The sequence below is a fragment of the Gekko japonicus genome, unplaced genomic scaffold (genome assembly GCF_001447785.1).
Source record: "Gekko japonicus isolate JY-2015 unplaced genomic scaffold, Gekko_japonicus_V1.1 scaffold226, whole genome shotgun sequence".
NCBI classification, from domain to species: domain Eukaryota; kingdom Metazoa; phylum Chordata; class Lepidosauria; order Squamata; family Gekkonidae; genus Gekko; species Gekko japonicus.
Window position 1 is genome coordinate 1,594,778 of NW_015169178.1, and position 16,710 is coordinate 1,611,487.

Here is a 16,710-nt window from a genome sequence, read left to right on the forward strand (position 1 = left end):
AACGTATCTCTATTGACTCTTCATTATTTCTGCCTTATAGCTAAGCAGAAGGGGGGGAAATGGCTCGCCTCCCTCTATTTTTCCCTTCCCTCTGCTGCCCCACCAGCCACAGCCAGAACACTCACCTGGAGCTTCTTTCTAGAGCTCGTTGTATTTCTTCCCACAACAGGCCTTACTCCTAGTATTTAATATTTTTAAAATGTCCAATTAAACTATGGGACATAAACTCTGTACAGGTACCAAACTCTAGATACAATCAGTACATCAAGTGGGGATCAGAATTGTGGCAGTAGACAAAGTGTACAGTTTGGACCTCCTACTTTTGCATTGCATGATGCTATAAGCAAGACGATATAGAGCTGAAGTCCACAGAGTCCCACCTTAGGGTAGGACTATGGTTGCTTCAAGTGCTGTGACTCAACAAACCATCTGTGTCTCAAGGGGGTTTCAGTATTGTCTGTAATTGTGAATGTAGAGTACTTGTTGAGAAACAACTGCTGTTCCTGTTTATATTTCTAAGGTTTTTGGGTCTTATTTTTCTTGGTTTATCTTTATGGTATAGCTATGTTAAAAAGAAGAGGAAAGATTGCCAGCTCATTTGCACTGTTTCAGTGTTATATCAAAACAAAAAAGGGAGCACTGGAAGTAGGTCATAGTCTCATTTTTTTAAAAAAAATGAAGATATGTGAAGTATAGAAAACATCTGGCCTGATGTTTTGCATTTCTCCTTCTTCCTTATCCCCATGTTTAAAAGGATAAGCTGCTTAAATAATAATAGTTTTGGAGTACAAATTATTGACTTGTTTGGTTGAAGAATTGTGTTAAATTACCATAGATTTTACACAGTGTGTTTAATCCTACAATTACTCTATCTTTGGACTAGCATGAAAATGGAAACAGAACTCACGTAGTGTAGCGATTAAGATGATGAGTCAGGAAATCCCCAGTTCAAATTTCACTTCAGCCACAAACGTATTAGGTGGCCTTAGGCAACCCTTTAGTCTTCTGTGCTCAGCCTCTCCTCTGCGATGTGGGGGTAATAATACCAGACTCCTTTACAGAGCTGTTGCATGGATTACTAGTATGTGAAGTGATTTGAACTTTTAAGAAAAGGTTTTCCAAAAAAAGATGTTGTTCTATAGTCTGTCTTCTGAATATAGATACAATATTTTCCCCCAATTTGATTTAATAGTGGGTCATTGCAAATGTTCGCTTTCTTAGGATTTCGCATTTCTGTATCGTGGAACGGCCCACTTCTTATGCTGTCCAGTCTCCTAACCATGGGCAGGAGAGTAGGAGAGACCTTGGTGCTTGAGCACTCCAATCCCCCCTCTTAACTCCGATTCTACTCAGGTTGCCATCCTCCAGGTAGGGCCCAGAGTTCTTCTAGAATTATAGCTGATCTCCAAACTACAGAGATCAGCTCCCCTGGAGAAAATGGCAAATTTGGAGGATGGCCTGACTCCATGGTCTGAAATATTTCCCCTCCCTGCCGTTTTAACATCCGGCTTTAGAAAGAGTTCTGGAGAATCAAAAGCTGGAGCACTGTTGTTGTTGTTGTTGTTGTTGTTGTTGTTGTTGTTGTTGTTGTTGTTTCAGTTCCTCTTAATGAAAGGTATTACCTTTTATTAGCTGAAGTCAGGCTCTTTAAGCCATAAAAGGGGGAAAAAGTGAAGGTGTAAATGAAAAGATAACTTGGCAGCGTGGCAGACAAAAGCCTTCACACTGTTGCTTTGTTTTTGAAATTATGTGATTCTCCCAAATTCCAGAAGAGTTGCCATACTAGTCTGTTTCCTACAAATGCTGCAAGGCAGGTATGTTTTCTGTGAGTGATGGATTGCATAGGTGGTGGGGTTGCTTTACAAATATGTGTGTAACTGAGGGAAGCTGTATTGAGTAGAAAGATATTGCTTTGATGTGGTAATGAAAACACTAATGCAGGATGTAGGTTCCAATTTGGCTCCTTAGCCCGAGGCAGTGTTTTACTGATTTAACCTTTGTACATAGATTATTTCCTAGTTTATTTGGTAGTATTTCACATAATTAACTAGATTATAGAGGATTTTAGATGACAGGTTCAAAATAATTTACAATGGCTATAGAATGCGGTTCAATAATAAAACATTAAAACTTAATTCCATTGAGAGTTGGCAGATAAGATTCCTACTGATTTAACAAGTTAAGGTGCTTCAGTTAAGTACTACCAAAATGCTACCAGCAAAGAGGTCTCACTTTCAGATATTGTAGTGCAGTATATTTTGCATCTCTTCCCACCCTCCCAAAATGGATACAAGCTAGTATTTGAACTTCAGACTGAGAATTGTGTTGCAAATACTGATACAAGTTTTACAGCGATATCTCAGTCTGAAATAGCATATTGTTTAGTGGGGTATTATACATCTAAGGTTTCCATCCTCTAGGTGGAGCATGGACATCTCCCAGAATTACAGCTGATCTCCAGATGACAGTAGGGTTGCCAAGTCACTTACCTCTTTTAGCAGGGGAGCGGTGGTCCCATTCTGGAACATTCGTGCGTACGCATAGCGTGCGTGCCCTGACAACATTGCCCGGAAGTGACATCATCACACTGGGCCCATCGCCGGGTGACGCTCTAGCAAGCACTCTGAAAACTCTATAGTACCATAGAGTTTTCATGGTGATTGCTAGAGCGTCACCTGGCGACAGGCCCGGCGTGGTGACGTCACTTCCGGGTGACGGCATCATGCCAAGCATGTCGGCCTGATGTGGCCACTTCGGGGGTGGGGTTCCCCCACCGGCTGGATCCCGGACCAGCAGATTGGGGGCCCTTTAAAAGTCCCTGCCCTTCCCAAATGATGCACTCCCGATACTCCATTCAAAGATCTCCAGGAATTTCCCAACCCAGAGCTACGAACCTATTCCCTTCCTTGAGAACTGTGTGGCTTGAATTTGTAATGTTGGATTGTATTCTCAATGAACACACTAGTTTTTCATTCAGATACCAAGACACGCAACGTATTAGAAATGAATTTACAAACAGAATTCCAACCTGGAGACTTAATTTGAGTGCTTACCTTGCTGATCCAATTAATTGTTAAACACAGTGTTTAAGAGACTTCTCGGCAGATAGTCCATTATAGTCTTTTTTGTATCCTGTACTTTCATGCAGGTGTGGAAATTAAGGTGGGATTTGAACTTGATACAGGACATTCCAGTAACCCATGTATGACAATAGCCTAGCTGCTGCATTTTGGATGAGCTGAAGTATCTGGACCATTATCAAAGGCAACCTCACATAAAATGCATTACAGTAATCTAACCTGGATGTAATCAGAGCATGAATCACTGTCCAGCTCATGCTTTTCAAGGAACAGACGCAGCTGGTGTAGCAGCCGAAAGTGATGTACCACAGAGGAGATCTAGGCCTCCAACTGTAGGCCAGGGTCCAGCAGCACTCCCAAACTATGAACCTGTTTCTTCAGAGGAAGTACAATTCTGCACATGGAATTAGAAACCAGAAATACCTCATTTGGTTGAAGTTGGTTCTCCTTGAGGGTTAAACCCACAGAATTTAGTTTCCCAGAAACGAATGAGGAAAAAATAGCCATGCTGCAAAAGGAGAAGCTGGACTTTCGTGGAAAGAATTTCTTTATTGGGAAAGATTGGCAAGGGGAGTGGGTGACGGAGATTAAAAAGGTGCAAACTGTGAGCAGTGCAGGAGCAAGTACGGTATATGGGGAGAGACAGGTCAGCTGATTCTTCAGAATTCAGCTAAGGAGTGCCAGAGAAGAACATATAAGCAGACACCATGGCGCCTTATGAGCATCACTTTGAAATTCACGATATTAGGTCCTTTTTGCCTGCTACATCCTTACTCCAAATTCTCCTATCTTCAAAGCAAGATTTCTTGGAGGGAAATGGTCCCCCAGGATCCAGTTAAATGTGTTTGCATATAATATATAGTTAGATCCTTATAAAGACTGTAAGCAGAAAATAAATATGGCGGTCATTTGTACTGCTCCGTAAACTTTCATTTTGCCTTCTTCCTGTATTTTGCAAAGTCTGAACTCTTAAACGGATATGGGTAGTTGAAACAGCACTGTTGACTTGAGTTGAAATTTATCAACAGATATTGCTATGCAGCATGAAAATACTAGAAACTGTTTCATATTGTGGGGCACAAAAGTTCAACCGTTTGTAAAAAAATAAACTTTGTGCACACACAGCCACAGTGCGAATGGGGCTGCCTGGAAAGGGGGAAGAGGATTTACCTCTTCAGTGCTTGCTGCATTTCACTAATTGCAGTCAGATTCCCCATGCTGTTATTAGCACCAAAAGGAAAAAAGATCCTTTAAAAACCCATCCACCCCCCCCTTTAAATGCTAATAGCAGTATAGGGAGTTTGGTTTTCAGTAGTGAAACTGAGCAGCAGTTGAAGGGTTAAATCTTTTTTATTCCTGCTTGTCCCTGATCTAAATCACAGATGAAATTTGCCTTTCAAAGACTGACAAAGATCCATGGTCTGCCTTGTTTCTCTTTGTGTCATTTCTTTCATAGTTTCAGTGGGCTTCCAAGATCATCACAGATATTTTGTTAGCAGACACAAAATGAATTTTGGTTTTCTAACTAGCCAATATATTCAGATATTTTTTTAATAGTTAGAAGAATGCATTCAACATTCACAAACGGATTTCATATTTAAGTTCATCTGTTTCCACTCTCCAATAACTCAAAACTGTATTCCTAACCAAATCTATTAAAGAGTAAGCTCTGTTCAAATCAATGAATTTTATACAAATGTGTTTAGGATCTGGTTGTCTTTATTTCCAATCGAATTGGAGAGGAACATGAATGGATTATGAAATGAAACTGTTTTCTCAATTCTAATGGTTCCAGTGTAGTCGCTATGGTATTTTTGAAGCTTATTCAGTGTCTGTTCTGAAGCCAGAATATTTAGTTTCACTTCAGATATCTTCTTAGTCATGTAACCTAATTGAGGAAAGCACCTTTGAATAACAGCTGTCCAGATGGATGTAAAATACACTGACTTAAAATCTTTGTTTATTTTTAATGTGTAAATCAAATTTCAGGAAATATTATTTATTTATATTTATTATTATTTATTAATCACATTTATACCCCACGTTCCCCGCAATGCAGGCTCAGGGCGGCTCACAGTCAGTACATAAAATACAATTAAAACCACATAAAACCATATAAAACAATTATTAGTGCAGTTTCATAAAGTGCTGAAGATAGTTACACAAGATGGCTCATTTCAGTGTACTCTCCAAAAATCCTTCTGCTCAAGATCTTCCTGCGGCTCAGGCTGGATGTTAAAACCAAGAGCCAGGGCTCTATAATGGTGGCAGCACCCTAGCTGAAAGCCTGGCGGAAGAGCTCCATCTTGTAGGCCCTGCAGAACTGCAAGAGGTCCCACAGGGCCCTGATCTCCTCCAGGAGCTCATTCCACCAGGATGGGGCCGCCACCGAGAAAGCCCTGGCCCTGGTAGTCGCAAACCTGACCTCTTTTGGGCCAGGGAGGGTCAATCGATTTTGAGACCCCAACTGAAGTGCTCTCGGGTATATATGGGGAAAGGTGGTCCCACAGGTATGCTGGACCCTGGCCATATAGGGCTTTAAAGGTAAGAACCAGCACCTTGAAGCAGATTTGGTATGCTATTGGCAGCCAGTGCAGTTGCCGCAGCACAGGCTGGATGTGCTCCCTCTTGGGGAGACCCATCAGAAGCCTAGCTGCAGCATTCTGCACTAGCTGCAGCTTCCGGATCTGTGACAAGAGCAGCCCCATGTAGAGAGTGTTACAGTAGTCTAGTCTTGAGGTGACCATAGCATGGATCACTGTTGCTAGGTCGGCGCGGTCGAGGAAGGGAACCAACTGCCTGATCAGCCAAAGATTATCAAAGGCCGACCTGGCAGTGGCCGCTACCTGGGCCTCCATCATTAGGGAAACATCCAGAAGCACTCCCAAACTCCTAACCTCTGACACTGGCACCAGTGGCGCCACATCGAAGGTCGGGAGTGGGAACCCCACCCCTGGACCACCGCAACTCAGACACAGGACCTCCATCTTCATCGGATTCAATTTCATCTGGCTCAGCCTAAGCCAACCAGCCACGGCTTACAATGTCCAGTCCAGGTCTTCCGGTCCGGAGTTGGACCAGCCACCCAACATCAGATAGAGCTGGATGTCATCAGCATACTGGTGACATCCCAGTCCATGCCTCTGGGCAATCTGGGCAAGGGGGCACATATAGATTTTAAATAACAATGGGGAAAGCATTTCCACAGTTCAGTGGATGCCTCTTGGACTGCTATTCCCCTAGCGCCACCATTTGTCCCCAACCTTGGAGAAAGGAAGCGAGCCATTGTAAGGCAAGCCCCTGAATTCCTATGTCAGCGAGGCGGCGGGCCAGTAGCTGATGGTCAACTATGTCAAATGCCGCCGACAGGTCCAGCAACATCAGCACCGCCAATCCGTCTCGATCCAGATGCCCACAAAGGTCATCCGTGAGGGCAACCAGTGCTGTCTCCATCCCATGGCCTGGGCGAAAGCTGGACTGGAAGGGGTCTAAGATAGAAGCATCATCCAATAAGCTCTGTAGCTGACTCGCTACCGCCCTCTCTATTAATTTGTCCAAATTTGCTTTCTATTAATTTGCCCAAATTGGGCAAATTGGAAACCGGCTGATAGTACGGTGTCTAGGTTTATATTTCACTATTGAGGATATGGGCTTCTTATCTGAACATTTATCTTGATAGAATCATGGTATGTTCTCCAGAGACTTACAGTTCACTGATTCGCTCCTCACATTTATATCTTCCAAACCATCCCCCCCCCAGTGGCCAGGGGGGGCGTGGCAACCCTACTTCCAAGGAGTCTGGAGTAGTAGAAAGATGTTTTTCTCTCACCTACTTTATGAAATAAATTAGGTTAAGAGGATGATTGGTCTAAGGTCACCCAATGAGTCTCATGGTCTGAACAAACACAGGTCTTTACCTGGTACAAGTCCAACACTTTAGTCCAGAGGTGTCAAATTCATTTATTATGAGGGTCGGATCTGACATAAATGTCTCTTTGTCGGGCCAGGCCATGTGTGCCATAACATGTAATGCCAGGTACTGGAGATAGAAGCTGTATAAAGGACAGCAGCTGGTAAGTTCCGAGTTGGTGTGTCCTCACTGCAAGGCCCCCTGGGGTGGGAGGGGGGTGTAGAGGAAAACCCACAGAGGCGGATCAGAGAGGCAGCAGTGCAATGCTGGGCAGATGCTCCCACGATGCTTGACTGCTGCAGGTGAGGTTGTTCTGCTGTGCTAAAGCCATAATGGAGTGGCTCTGCCCACTCCCCCCCAGCACTCTCTCTCCCTTGCATCAGTTGCTCGTGGGCCGCATGAGAGCCCTGCACAGGCCGGATCCGGGCCCCAGGCCTTTTGTTTGACACCCTTGCTTTAGTCCCTTGGTGCCTCTTTGCTGTCCTACTTCCTGACCCCTTCCACTCCCCTTCCTTATTCTTTTACAAGTACCCTTCTTCTTTTGGTTCTCTGTTTCCCTGTTTACAGGAGCTGCGGTGGCTCAAGTGGTTAAGACGCTGAACTGCAGGCTGTGGAAGGTCGGTAGTTCAGCAGTTCGAGACCCAAGTTGCCGCATGACGGAGTGAGCTCCCGTCTCTAGTTCCAGCTCCTGCCAACCTATCAGTTCGAAAGCAAGAAATTGCAAGTAGATAAATAGGTACCACCTCAGTGGGAAGGTTACAGCATTCCGTGCGCCTTGGTGTTTAGTCATGCCGGCCACATGACCACGGAAATGTCTTCAGACAGCGCTGGCTCTTCGGCTTTGAAACAGAGATGAGCACCGCAACCCTAGAGTCGGACTCGACTGGCTTTCAAGCAAGGGAACCTTTACCTTTACCTTCCCTGTTCACACTCCCCCCTTTTCTACTTTTTCCTTTTCACCTTTCACATTCCTTCTTTTCTCTGTCCTGTCTCTCTTGATAGATCCAGGTGGGCAGCTGTTGGTCTGAAGCAGCAGAATTGGTCTGAAGCAGTAGAATAATCTTTATTAGAGATTATGTTTTCTTGAAACGATTTCCCCAAAACAACAGCAGGAAGGTAGGAAGAGAGAGACCTGTACTCTAGGAGCTGAAAGAATATTGAAGAAGAGGAGCAGTACCGTAGCTATTTCCACTGACATTAACTATAAGCATTTTGAATATATTCTGTGCGAATAAGATACTTTAAAATAATGTCAAGACTACATCATTTGTTAATTTTTTTTGATGAACTGGGGGTGGGATGGATGCAAACTTTAGTTTTTAAAGGCAGGGATGGAATTTGTATTTTTATATTCCAACTATGTTCTACATTGTTGTCTATATGTTCGTTATGATAGTCCAGTGATGAAACACTTTGGAATGTTTATATGTGAATCAGTAAACTCGTCTTCTATGTCCATTGGGTTTTCATCTTTTCCTGTCTTGTAGTTCTTCCTCTCTATGATGCTTGGTGATGTTTCCCATTTAGACTGCTGCTTAGGTATATTTTAGACAGCAGAGGAAGTTTGAAGCATTTTGGTAGTACTTGGTGTTACTGACTTGGACCATAACAATGGCCTTTCCTGACCTGTCAACAAAGCAGCTATTCAAGGTTGGACTGAGGTCATATATAGAGCACAAGTGGCTTAGTGAAAACAAATGAGAGTCATGTTATTAAAAAACAAATTGTGGAGCAACATTTGGGGGGTACCTTGGGCTGCAGCTGGAGGGCGAGGCGAAGAAGTCACGCTCTGTTGACATAAATTCTTCCGCCCATGGAAACACTGTGTTGGATCTAAGCCATGTCTCTAGTGATGAGAGACACCCTTCTCCTCTAGTTTGTTCCCTTCCTGGCAGAGGAGATCATGTTTTTAGTGTAATTGCCGGTCAGAGCTCCTCAAGGATAGGACTTTCTCTTTTTCCCTTTCTGACACACTTTCTACTCTTTATTCCCCTTCACATTTCTTCTTTCCCTCTCTCCCTTCCTTTCTCTTGCCATGAGTACAGATACTGTTGTGGGGATAATGGTGGAGCAATGATCCTAACACAGAATCTCAGGAGAGCCCTTCAGCAGAGAAAGAGTCATGGTTAGTGTGGCCACAGCAGCAAGGAAGCCTCCTAAATTGCCCAGCAAGCTGGCAAGTCTCATCCAAGTGTTGAACAGGAACCATAAACTGAATCACCTTTCCCTCCAACTCAGAGATCAAAGATCAGCCTGAGATTGAACCCAGAGAGGCCGGTATCTTCCTCTGCACTATCTCCAGTTACGAGTTCAGCATTTTCTTTGCTTGCCTGAAATTAGATGGAAAACTGAAGCAGAGCTGAATCTCATCAGTGTATTGATGGCACTGTACTCCAGATCTCCATATGGCTTCTGCCAGTGGCTTCAGGACGATATTACCCAATATGGGACAAGACTCTATGGCACCTGTAAACTGGTGGCTCTCATAGGTCACCTTCTGAGACTTGCTTCCCTGAATCATAGCAAAACATTATTTCCCAATGACAGAAGTATATCATGATTGATTTTGCTGAAAGAAGTTTAGAGGCACTGGAGAACCAACAGGGGTGAATTTTCCCCATCAGTTGGCCAGCCTAAGTAAGGTGATTGATGTGGTCTCTGTTCCATACCCAGGCCCAAAATCAGACTGAAAGAAATACAAATAACCCATATCATCCAGAAACTTTTGGAGGTGAGATGCAACCACTCTTTTGAGCTCCTTGCTCCCCAAAAGTGGCCAGCCACATCTGTAGAGGTCCACAAATCTAAATGAAACCAAATAATAATCAGTTCATTACAACCAAATGAATTTAAATTCTCTGTCCTCCTTCCCCCAGTCACCTTTCTCCTGTCCTGTACAGAACAACAAATCAAAGACATAATCATCTACATGCATAGCCCTGATATTATTTGAGACCATCCCATGTTAAGCCTAAAAGAGACTGACTTTCTCAAGACACCTGGAAGCACAAGAGCTACATTCTTCTTGCTGAAGCGCTACATATGTTCTACGATGGTTACTGTATAATGAACAAAATGATTAGGTGGCTTGTAAATACTGTTTTTCTATTGCAGTGACATTGGCTTGGCATGCAGGACTTTTACAATGCAGTTCTAAGATGAGGTGTACCCTTCTGTACTAATTGACTTCCATGGACTTTGAGGGTGAAGCTCTGCTTAGGATAGCACTGTTAGAATTGAAGGCAGGAAGAAGGTAAGGAGATTGCTTGAAGAAGTGATTGTCAAAGGCACTTTCAGCAGTCACTCTAGTAAGAAGTGTCATTCATTTAGCTGCTTATCAGAAGATCAGTGGACAGGCTTCTCAGCTTATTATTTATTTCCCACATTACTTATTCATTTCCCCATAGAAGAGGTTTTTTTCTACTTCTGAGGGTGGGTATAATGGGGTTTTGGGGGTTTTTTTTGTAGCTAGCTACATTTTCACCTATTCTCCCACTAATTTCCCAGCATATGAGACTTTAACCAAAGAAAAGTAAAAAAAAAATCTTTTGGATTCAAAAGGGAAACAACACATGAGTTTCAGGAAAATCTTTGTTCAGAAGTATTATTTATGGTATTTTGCTAAGAGTTTTATAAACAAAAGTCTTTTGCAGAGTTCTGAATTCTGGTATTTTAACTGATTATACTGCCCTTCACAGTGACAAGAATCATAGGCATAATCTTCATCTTGGGTTCTGGGATTTTTAGATAAAATATTCAGTTCCAAATCGAAATGAAGAGGAATAATGTATGGTTTTACATTTAAGCAATGTTTATCCCAAACTAAGCAATAGAACAGACTAGATTACTGTTTCATCTGGCAATGCAATCCTAACCCCTTTCTCTGATCATAGATACACTGGAATAATTGTGAGATATGCTAATATGTCTGAGGGTAAACCAGTTCTAAGCTGTGCAAGCACCATCTATGTGCAAGCACCAGTACTGGCATAGAATTGAGTAGCCCGTCACAAAGGCTTCATCAACATCCTATGCCTCTACAACCCTGGTCATGCCCCCTGATTCTGATTACAGACATTTCTAGTAGAAGTTATGCTGTTTACCAATGTACATGCCAGTCCCATAGTTGGAAGGGTGGCATGACATAAATTAACTTAAATGCACAATTAATTTAAGTCCTGGATCTTCATATTACAGGGTTCACTTTTTATTCTGTAGTTGTGCCTTTAAAAGCAACTTGCTATGCAGAAATTAGCAGAAGACAATGTTTATCCCCATTCTAAAAAAAAAATCCATGTAATTCCTGATTCACCTAATACCTTCTGCATATCAAACTACATCAAGCATTGTAGGTTGATATTTGTTAGATGCTAAATAGCATAGGAGGAAAAGGGGTCCCAGTTCTCTTTCCATATGTTTGTGTCAATATTTCATTAAAAGTATACATTTTTATGAAGCGAGAATTTGAAGACTGAAGACAAATTGAAATAAATACTAATGTGGTACTTGAGTTATAGCTGCTGAATGACACCTTATTTGCATTACTGATTATGCTTCTATTTATTTATTTCTTAATTAACAGAAATTACACTTCTACGTTTCTCCTGGGCATCTTAGGGCCCAGTGTGGGGAACAATATAAAAACAATTTTATAAGCATTAATACAACTGATGTAAAAACAATAAAAATCAGTCTAAAAACAACTTCAATGCCAGTAGCTCACAAAGTAGAATTTCTGCTCACAAGACTCCACAGTTTGCAGGGAGCATTGATCCCAATGTAGCTGGAAAAAGATAGGGTTGCCAGCCTCCAGGTGGGGCCTGGAGATCCCCTGATTTTACATCTGATCTCCAGCTGAGAGAGATCAGCTCCCCTGGAGAAAATGGCTGCTTTGAAGGGTGGAGTCTATGGCACTGAGGCCCCTCCTCTCCCCAAACCCCGCCCTCTCCTGGATCCACTCCCAGAGTCTCCAGGTATTTTCCAACCCAGATCTGACAACCCTAAAAAAAAGCATATTTTGCTGTTATGAATATCTGTTTCTCTAACAGGAGAATAGAATCCAACAAGTTCCTCAAGCTTCTAGCAGTTATTGACTATTAATAACAGAGCATAGCAGACCATAAGTAATCTACATTTTTATTTTATTCTCCTTGAAACTTGTCAATTCCTGATTCCCCACCTCTTCATGTAGGGAGAGGAATATAGTATTCATCAGTGGCAGATGAGATTGAACCTCCAGGAGAGATTATTTACAATTGTAGGAGATGAAATTTGCTTGGAGGAAAATACCTGGGCAAAGTAAAATGAATACAGACGAATTCCAGAACAGGAGCCATGTCTCTCTGTAGTTGTATGAAGATAAAAGAGGTTATGGCAAAGTCAAGACTTTATTGTTTTGAACTTTTGTAGACCATGGACTACTTTGGGTCATATGTGGCTGCTATTGGTAGCTGGCCAAATGTTTGACAATTTCCCTGTTTTTGCAGTTCAGGCAGGTTGCAAATACAGGTTTATTAAGCTTATGTTAAGCGGCCAGAATAACTTGTGGACTGTTTTGGGGTTTGGTTTATCACAAGTTGTACAGACTTGAACTGTTTCAGTAAAATTGTGAAGTGGACAGAGAATGTGCTACGGATAGATAAATTGATAGATATAAATGAGCTGGTTTTGAAATACATTATGAGAATAAACTAAGAAACAGAAATGAATAACTGTACAATGAGGGTGGGTGGGAGTGGTCCTTCTATTTTGATAAATAAGGGAGAGGCAGCAATGTGGAGGAGAGTAAAATGTGAAATAACTAAGAAAAATACAAGCTGAGGTTAGGAATGGAAGGTCATCACTTTCAAAGTATGTCCTTGGTACTTTTTTGCCTCCCCCTGAAAACTGGAGAAGTCGGTAGAACGTACATATCCTTACTTCGCCTGTCCTAATTGAGAAAGAACTCACACTAACTTTAATGTCTGGGAAATAATAATAATATGGAACACACAAAGAACGGTATATGGGAAAGTATTTTGGACACTGAAGCAAACATTTTGTAATGACTCTGTTTTAGAGTAGGAGTAGTGGTTTCTATCTTGGTATGCAAATTTGAGGTTGCTTTTAAGGATAGCATCACTGACTCAAAAGGGCTGCTCTCACTTGACACAGTGAATAATGCTAGTTGTAGAAAAAAATTACTGAAGGGCTAGTTTTGACATTCTGGGTTATCAGCAATGCCATGACAAACCCTAGTTATTTATTTAATGGGCTAATGTCTATATTTGTTCAGTAAGGGTTGTTCTCGGCATTTTTTATTTCCAGGAAGAAACATGCTAGGGTAAGGAGCCGATATCGCCTGAACATTAATAACTAAGTGCTAGGAACTGAATCTTGACACCTGATGTAATTTGCTTAAGTATACAATGCTCATTTTCTAGATGCAACACAACATATGTTTGTTAAAGAACACTTTTGTTTCAAAACTGTGTTGAAGTCATGGAAAAACTAGCAAGATCCCGTTGCTGTTGCTATTACATAATCAAAGCAGGTTTCAGGTTCTGGGGGCATTCCATTCAGTGCTGTACCATTTGTCAGCTGTTGCGAGATAAAATTCCATGTGTTGGTATCTGTGAACATTTTGTAGTCCACAAATGACGCACTTTTGCAGTCTCTTCTAAAGTGCTTTTGTAGCTAGAGTTAGCCTTAATTTGTTTCATTTTATTGCTTTATTGCCATTCATTTGGTGCACTCTGTAACACAAAGATAATCTCAACTGGGGGGAAAAGTACAGACTGTTCTAAAACTTGATACTTGGTGAATGTAAAGCTACTATATAATATAAAATGGTGCAGGACATATATAGATACAGTTTTCACAGCATGGAACAGCTTGGCAGGCAGATCTGAACAGGCTGCTACAGATACGATTGAGCAAAAAGAGGTCAGCACTTTCTGATACATAGTTGTAATATTTTGTTTGTGTGAAACAAAAGAAAAGGGTAATATGTTGCTAGGTGAGATTAAAGTAGTTTTTGAAACGGATATTCTTTTATGCCAGCATTTTCTAGAGAGCCAGTTTGGTGTAGTGGTTAAGTGTGCGGATTCTAATCTGGGAGAACCGGGTTTGATTCCCCACTCCTCCACTTGCACCTGCTGATGTGACCTTGGGTTAGTCACAACCTCTGGCACAGCTGTCCTTGAAAAAGAGCAGTTTGTGTCAGAGTTCCCTCAGCCCCACCCACCTCACAGGGTGTCTGTTGTGGGGAGGGAAAGGGAAAGGAGTTTGTAAGCCCCTCTGAGACTCCAAGTGAAGGGCGGGGTATAAATCCAATCTCCTCCTCCTCCTCCTCCTCTTCCTCTTCTTCTTCTTCTTCTTCTTTTTCTTCTTCTTCTGTTGAAAAAATGTACCCAAGCATGTTTCTTCCATTTTGGTTTTGATTCAGTGATTATCTGTACTGATGAGTTCAGTCAGGGAAAGATGCAGATGGTCACATATCTTCTCTGCTTTCCCTCTTCGGAGAATTGTGGCTGGGTAGGACTGTGGATGGGCAAGACTATGGCTTAATGTCAGAGCATCTGGTTTGCATGCAGGAAATCACAGTTAAAAGAGCCAGGTATAAGTAATATGAAAAACCTCTCCTTGACACACAGGAGAGCCACTGCTCAGAGCAGATAACACAGACCTTGATAGACCAATGGTCTGACTCATTGTAAAACAGTTTTATATGTATACTCCCAGCAGCCATTTTGGAACCTGAGAAAGTTGACTCCTGGGATTGTGGGGCATGCACTGAGTAATAGCCACATGGGTCAGTGGGCCACAGTGAGGAGGAGAAATTGTGCTTTCTGCCACGTCAACCTCTTCTGTCATCAGAGCACTGCAGTTCATCAACTTGCTGCAATCCATCAACTCACATCTGTTACTCAACTTTCCTGTGGCTGGAAATGGCTGGGGAAGGGGGGCTTGAAAGATTCATCATCCCTGCAAAAGAAATTGCAATCCTTGCTTGAGCAAATTGCTGGATCCAGTCCATTGTTTCTTAGAATTTCACAGAAATGGTCTTTTAGTTAATTAAGGAAATGTTTTTGATATTTTGTTTAAGATCCTAAAACACCTCTCTTCTATCTAGGCCTAAATGTCACCATGAATGGCAACTGATCGGGAATCCCAAGATTAACCAAAACATTTGAAGTGCGGAAGGCAGAAGAAATCTAATATACCACTAACACTGTTGTGTAGCCATGGCAGACCCTTCAGCAGAGGTACCTTTTTCTGTGGTGACTCAAATGGAATTAATTGAGGTAAGTTGAAACAGTTCATAAAATGGCAGACCTTAATGGAATGTTGTATGTCTGCACAGCTTTCAAGCTTAGGTTTCAGAGCTTTTATAGTTCGAAGTTTATGCACCATACTAAATGCCAGGTAGTCATGGTGCTCCTTTCTGCACATATTGGGAAGTTTCAGAGGGGTGATTTCTGCGAACGTATGTGTAAATAACATGGCACCAAAAAAAACAGTGCCACAGTAACGTGACTGTGTTGCAGTAGTAGGGAATCCATATACTTTTACCAGATGTATTCCCAGTAAACATGCTTATGTGTTTGGAAAGGAGCATCACATGTGCTAAACCAATAAATTGTTTACTGCATAATGGCATATAAGAATGGAAGAGAAATTATTTGCCCAGACTGGCAATAATTTATTTTGTGTATGTGTGTATGTGTGTGTGCGCCCCCATGCCTCGAAGTCATGGCCACCTCTGGCGACTCCTACTGGGGCACAAAGAACATTCAGAGAAGTGGCTTGATAGCCTGCCTCTACCTCCCGGCCCTGGTATTCTTTAGAGGCCTCCCATCCAAATACTTGCTAGGGTTGGCCCTGCTTAGCTACCAAGAGTTGAAGAGATTGGGTTTACCTGGACTATCCAGGTCAGGGCTAGTTTTGCAATGAAACGGATGGGCAGCTTCTGCCTTTCAGAGGTTTAATCTGGCAGTGGTGCATTTTCCTTGAAGACTCAAACTGAAAACAAAGGCGACTGTTATATCATCAGCGGATCAAAGTTGTGGATTAGTTTTGCTGAACGTGCAGGAGTTTTTTTTATGATAGCAAATGCAAATCCTTCTACTGGAGGTAAAGGAATTATATGTTTCATTGTTGACTGAGATACAGAGGACTTACATGATGTAAGAAAGAGGAGGATAAACTCGGAATCGGAGAAACCTCCACGTGTCCTGTAACATTTGAAAATGTGAAGGTGCCTGAGACCAAGATACTGGGGCAGATTGGATAAGTACGCCATTGGAATACTCGACACGGGCAGAGCAAGCAGAGCTGCACAGGGAGGCTTTGATCACATTATTCCATATACAAAAGAAAATTAGAAGCAGTTTATCTCATTGGTAGAATCCTTGATTACGTCTGCCCCAGTACCAGATCAAAAAGCCAAACAATGGCTGTATGTTTCATGTAAAAAACCCTGAACAAGATCAGTGTATTAGTTAGTAGACTGCAATGTACCATACGAAGTTTAACTTCTACAACTATAGTGGCACAGGTCCTGCCTCTCTCAAAATATTTGCTGGATTTTCTGTCTATTCATGTTGAAGTCTGTCAAGTTGCTAACACCATTTTATTCTGAAGGAAATGTTTGTCTGCCTACATTATCACATGCTGTTCTTTTGTTTTACTTCTTGGCATCTGCTTTAATTTGGGGTGTTTATTAGAATAAGCATACAA

General features: G+C 42.0%; 1 protein-coding gene across 1 annotated transcript in view; it reads left to right on the top strand.

Moving 5' to 3' along the window:
* LPAR1 (lysophosphatidic acid receptor 1) overlaps window positions 1–16,710 on the top strand; it is an 87,684-nt gene that overhangs the window by 14,831 nt on the left and 56,143 nt on the right. Inside the window, exon 2 of the mRNA XM_015416037.1 lies at window positions 15,104–15,275. Coding sequence (XP_015271523.1) covers window positions 15,216–15,275 — 60 coding nt within the window. The 5' untranslated portion in view covers window positions 15,104–15,215. The remainder of the gene's footprint in view (window positions 1–15,103; window positions 15,276–16,710) is intronic.